A 6000-nucleotide genomic window follows, 5' to 3' on the forward strand; every position below is an offset into this window, starting at 1 on the left:
CATTTATCGGACGATCGTGACAGCCATTGTCGATGCGGGGGAAGCGCTGTTTTGGTTGCAGAATAATGCGTTTCCGTAAATAATTGCCAGTGGGAATTAATGGAGTCGATTGATCCGGGGATTTGTGTCAATGAGGTGTCTGCCTTGATAAGGTTTAGGCGTTATGTTGACTGAGATGTCAACTGTGTACTAATGACTATTCAGGTTTGCCTTGTTGATGTTTTTTTTCCATTGCTTTTATTGATTCACTGATGCATGCAAATACACATTTGCCAGGGCCTTGCTGCGTCATCTTGTTGACACGACTTTGTTTTTGTGCATCCGCCATATTTGGGGATCTGACCAAGTCATATTGCCCGAGTTATCTTGGTTCCGCAGGTGGCCGCGGCATCATCATCAGAGGGCAGCCTATCGTTCACACCGACTAACAAAAACACATCAATCCGCGCATAGTCGTGGTGAGCGGGAGGAGCGGGTGATTGCAGAGGTAGAGGTCAGCGCTGGCGAGATGGAAAATTACCCGCTTGGATTCATGTGTTCCATCAACGCGGCAGTGCAAGTTATAGATCACTAATAGTGCTTATTAGCCTCTTGACCAGCACGGTGGTCCTGCAATAGAATGTGCGAGCGCTCAAACGCACACACAAAATTGTCGGCTGTAGCATATTTATTATCGCTGCCGTATGATTTCTTGAGGTTGTGACGCGGCAGTAGTACATTGCCGTTTGCATAAGCGTCTGTTGAGTCGAGAATGGCGTCACATTTTATGAACGAGTAGCCGAGTGGACCATTGAGCAGAGAATGGCACTCTTGCTTTTTCTCCCTATTGACAGTATCTGGGCAGGGTTTGCGATGAGAAAAGTGCCGCAGAGACCGCCACAACTCCCGGATTCTATTTAGGGTTGCACTCGCTGCCAAAAAAGACTATGACGTGTAAATTTAATCTATTGTACATTTAATTGATTGATGGATGGATTGATTGATGGATGGATGGATGGATGGATGGATGGATGGATGGATGGATGGATGGATGGATGGATGGATATGGATGGATAGATGGATGAATATATAGATGCATAGATAGGACATAGATAGGATGCATAGATAGGATGGATAGATAGGATACATAGATAGGATGCTCAAGACTGACAGCGTCCGATTTGCGTTTTCTATTCTGATTCATCTCAGCGGATCAGACGAGAGAAAAAAAAGAATGACATCAAAGTAAGGAGAAAAAGGGGGAGAAATATTGTGTGAGAAGAACACCCAAGAGGCGACAAAGGGAGAAGAAGAAGAAGAAGAAGAAGAAGAAAAAGTTCCGCTGTCGGCGTGGTGCTGGTGTACGCGGTACATGAAAGGAAGTTTTGATGTGAATATGAATCACCTTTCTTAAGTCCTTCATCCCAACCTGTCTGCCTATTTGTCCGACAAATGTTTTCATAAGGCCGGTAAAGCAAAAAAAAAAAAACTACTCTTCCGGAATGAAAGGCTTTTTTTCTTCATTGGTACGTGACTATCATTAAAAGCGACATTTTCACTTATTCTTCTGGATTTCTTGCCAACCGGGCGTGACTACAGGAGGTAATTGCACTCATGCAGTTTTTTTCCACAGCACTCCATGGGGATGGAACATCATTTAGAATTTATCAACTTTCTTTTTAATCCCGCGCTGCAAACATTTCCATATTTCATTATGAAGCATCCACTTTATCTTCAGCCCTGGTTACTTCGCTCCAGAGCCAACTGATAACTATGCATATGTCAAAGCAATGGGTAGTGTCCATCTGATGTAACAAATAGTCATATACAATTTTACAAGTAGAGTTCCTCAAGGAACTGACCATGACACTTTTTTTCCTGGAAGTCGTGTGTGTGTGTGCGTGTGCGTGTGTGTGTATGTGTTGCAAACAGACTACAGAAGGCTAGCCCAGTTGTATTTACTTTAAAAGCTCCTGAGAAAGGCGCCTTGCCTCCACGATCTCCCCTTTGCCTCCCCCATCACCTCCCCTTTTCCTCCACTGCCCCAACCTTCCCATCAAAGGTAATTGCTCTTACCCGAGATGTCGTAATGGATCCTGGATGAAGTATTGACCACTGCTAGATTTTGATTAAGGGGCTACAGGGGCAGAACGTGTCTTAAATAAAATGTATAGGAATTAGCATTCCTCCACTGAAGCAGATGTTCATCTTCTCTCTTGTGTTGCCTACTAACCATTGACATCGAAAAATAGAGTTGAAAAAGGAAGCGAGAAGATCCGCGCGATGGGTCCTTTGAAACGACGCGATTAGCATGCCAAAGGACTTGACCTCGCTGCCTGGTTAAGGTGATTACCTTTTCAATCCATTTAATCAGCCCAGAGTGCCTTTTCCTTCAAATGGCCGACCATTCTGTGTCACCCGCGAAAAACCTGCAGGATTCCTTAGTGCACGAGGAGCCGTCAAGTCGAGCCGTCTCATGCCGTCCACATTTCGATCGGGACTTAAACAAAACAGCAAGTATTGCTTTGAAAACGGGTAAGGCACATCTTTGGTGTTCAACTTAAAAGCCTCATACCAGGCATCATCCAAAGCCAGAAAATTTGCGTGTCGACCCCCTGCTTACTCCGTCTCGGTCTCACACACAAGAGCGACGAATGCTTTCACCAGGCCGAGAGCAGCGAGCACTCTGAAATTACCGTCGCGGCAAGCAATTCACCAACGGAATACCAGTTCCATCTCACCTTTTGTGCTATTAACATGACAGGCTGGAGGAAGTCATATTTCACACCCCGATACATAATAGGGCTGAAGCTGGCAAATTCACAGGTCAAATTAGACCGCCGAAGGAAAAGGACAGTCTCACGCGAGCAGTGCGACAGGTGCTTCAGTCGGTCGACCTCGCTGAAGGTCAAGTATAATCTGTGCATTTGTCAGCATCTGAAGTCTTCGCACAGTAACTGAAGCCCTTTACACCCTGTTGATGCTCCGCTCCGTTTTTGTTCCCCAGATCTTGATGAGCCAGTGGTGACGGTTCACCAGAGCATCGGTGAGGCGAAGGAGCAGTTCTACTATGAGCGGACGGTTTTCCTACGTTGCGTGGCCGTCTCCAACCCGCCGGTTCGCTACAGCTGGCACCGCGGCCGCGAAGTGCTGACCCAGGGCTCGGATAAGGGTGTGGAGATCTACGAGCCCTTTTTCACGCAGGTAAGTCAGACACGACACGGTGCGGACGAGTTAGTCATGAATGTTGGTCTTAGCTGTTGTTTCGAGCCAATACCATTTGATGCAACTGAGATCAGCACCATCTATTGGTCGGTCTGAAATGTCTTCTGTTCCCAAGTACCAAATCCTTGGTATAACCTCGCCGAGGAGGACCAGGCAGAACGAGGGGTGATGGGGTTGTTGTAATTGGCCTTTTCCTCTCCTGTAAACATGTTTGAAATGCCACCAAGGAAAACGATGGCGACAGATCGCAAATTCAGAGATCCCATTTTAGAGCCTCTGAATGAGCCAACACTCAGGATGGGTTAAATCAAACAAAACATGGCTTTTATTTGTTTTCTGGCTTCCCGGGGAATTCTTCTCATCACATTCTTGGTCCAATCTCAAGGCAAAAATCGAGCGCTGAGGCTATTGTATGTCAAGGCTCCACTCTCGAACTACTTATCCCCCACCCACATCCAATATGACGACTGCTGCTGCCACGAATAATAATTAAAGCCAAATCTGTTTTCCTTGGCTCAAAAGCATGTGTGTGCTAAGAAGTCAGCTAGATCAAAGGTTCACGTCCGCATCGCAGGCTTCCGGGCCGCGTAGGGGGCGAAGGTGGGGAGGGGGGATAATGGCTGACAAGCCCAGCATGCTATTTCAAAGGGAGAGGAACCCCTGCAGAGTCCATTAGCGTTGCTGGAAAATAGTGGCAGGGCTCATTGTGGACTCAAGAGTCATCTCGATGTCTGGCTCAGACTACGTGACTCCTTCCTACGCCACTACACATTTGATTATTCCCCGTCCTCCTTCGTTTCCACACAAGTAAATAATCCCCCCCCTTTGCAACCGCCTGCGTTGGTGTCCCGGCACACATTTGCATACTGCTGTCGTGCTTGTGGTCCGAGCTGCAGGGAGAAACGAAGATCTTGAAGCTGAAGAACCTGCGGCCACAAGACTACGCGAACTACAGCTGCGTGGCCTCAGTCAGGAACGTGTGCGGCATTCCTGATCGGAGCGTCATTTTCCGGCTCACCAACAAGACAGGTACAGATGTCGTAAAAAGTACGCAGCCCGATCAGATTCCAACCTAGTGGTCTTGGCAGCCTCACCGTCCATCAAACTGTTGGTGGAGGACCCCATTGTGGTGAACCCCGGGCAGACGGTGTCGCTGGTGTGCATCACCACTGGCGGGGAGCCGCCGCCGCTTCTCACGTGGCTCAGTGCCAATGACAGCCTCCCGCAGAAGAGCATGGTGAAGGGCGGCACGCTCACACTGCCGGCCATCAGCTCGGACGAGGCCGGCGTCTACAGTTGCGTAGCCAGCAACAACGTGGGAAACCCGGCCAAGAAGTCCACCACCATCGTTGTCCGAGGTGAGTGGTCATTATAAATCTGAAAAAGCCATGGTTGCCATTTTGGTTTCTTTGGATCTCTCTCCAAAAAGAACATTTGTAATATGATTGTGCGTCCATCTTAACTTAGTCACTTCCAGACAATGTGCAAAAATCTGTCCACTTCAGTGCACAGGCTTTTTTCATTGTCACTCAAATTCCAGGACCCACAGAATATTCTTTCTTCAGAAAAAGAGTTAATTCCTAATATATGGATCTGTAGTTAGATGAGGTTGACATGAGGGCGGCTGTCCAAAATACAATGCAATACATACATACATATTGGTTTATATAGCGATTTAACAACAGCTGTAGCTGCAACATAGCGGTCACATGGAAAAAGGGAAATCCTACCCCCATGCGGAACTGAAAAAAACATTGCCAAAGGCCATGGCCAGCGCTTTATCGGCACCCCAGCAAGAAAAACCAAAACCCGGATTTGACAAATTTGGGAATGGCGCTCTACGTCACATTTTCAAATCCCGAAAAAAAATGCGAATGGCAGCGAATGAGTTAAGAAAGTCCCTAAGAACCATCTAGCTGAGCATGAATTATTAAAAAATCCCCACCAAAACAACAACTCTCCGGGAAACCCTCTTTGCATTCGCCCGCTTTCCCCAAATCCAACTAGAGCAGATTGGCTGACGTTCATGTTCTTGAACTTGCATTTTATTTATTTATTTTCCCTGCAGAGAACGCCTCTTTCATCCGCGAGATTACTTCGCGGGGTCGCCTCGGTGTTAAACTAAGCCCGCTTCCGAAGGCGTTTTATTTATGCAGCTGTAAAGTCTCTGGCATGAAAATAAAATCTTCCACCAATCACGTATGATAGCGTAAACCCCCCCCCCCCCCCTTTGACAGATAACCCCTCCACTGTATTGTGCTGCACGCCATATCACTGATGACATCCGAAGGCTGCCGGCTTATTTGTATTAGACGGAAGATGTCGGGCGTCACTGCGGGCAGTGGCTGTAGTAAATATTCTATCCTGATTGATGTGCTGTTGCACACGGTAGAACTCACAGACGGTCTTCGGATTCGGTCGCTATATTTGGAAAGATTGGGTGACATTTGAGCAATACACACCTTTCCATTTCAACCCCATTAAATCATTTGCTGTTACACTCATATATATCAAGAAGGTATACATTGAAAATTCATGCTTCCGTGTTGTCCGCTTGTAATTTGAGCCACACAAACCTGTGTTTACGTTGAGGCGCTATCGAAAAACAGGAATAGCCGTTTCCGAGTGCATCGTAATGGCTATTTAACCTTTCCGAAGTCTTCCATTTCATTGGGCTGCAGCGGCACGCCGCATTTTGAGAGAGGGAGGCGCTTAGTCTTGGCTTCATTTTCCGTAAGATTTAGTATCCATGCTAATACATATGGGCGCTGACAAATGGCAGCACAGACAAACAAA

General features: G+C 47.0%; 1 protein-coding gene across 4 annotated transcripts in view; it reads left to right on the forward strand.

Annotated features, from left to right (window-relative positions):
* Nucleotides 1–6000, forward strand: part of LOC148883837 (MAM domain-containing glycosylphosphatidylinositol anchor protein 2) — a 121243-nt gene that overhangs the window by 44743 nt on the left and 70500 nt on the right. For 2 of the 4 annotated variants that reach the window (XM_089021476.1, XM_089021478.1), the window contains 3 exons: nt 2987–3183; nt 4095–4233; nt 4293–4562. In XM_089021476.1, the coding sequence (XP_088877602.1) occupies nt 2987–3183; nt 4095–4233; nt 4293–4562 (606 nt within the window). The remainder of the gene's footprint in view (nt 1–2986; nt 3184–4094; nt 4234–4292; nt 4563–6000) is intronic. The other 2 variants (XM_089021477.1, XM_089021479.1) reach the window with 1 other exon arrangement.

This window comes from Hippocampus bargibanti, linkage group LG19, assembly GCF_051943395.1.
Source record: "Hippocampus bargibanti isolate YZ-2025 linkage group LG19, ASM5194339v1, whole genome shotgun sequence".
In the NCBI taxonomy this organism is placed as follows: Eukaryota; Metazoa; Chordata; class Actinopteri; order Syngnathiformes; family Syngnathidae; genus Hippocampus; species Hippocampus bargibanti.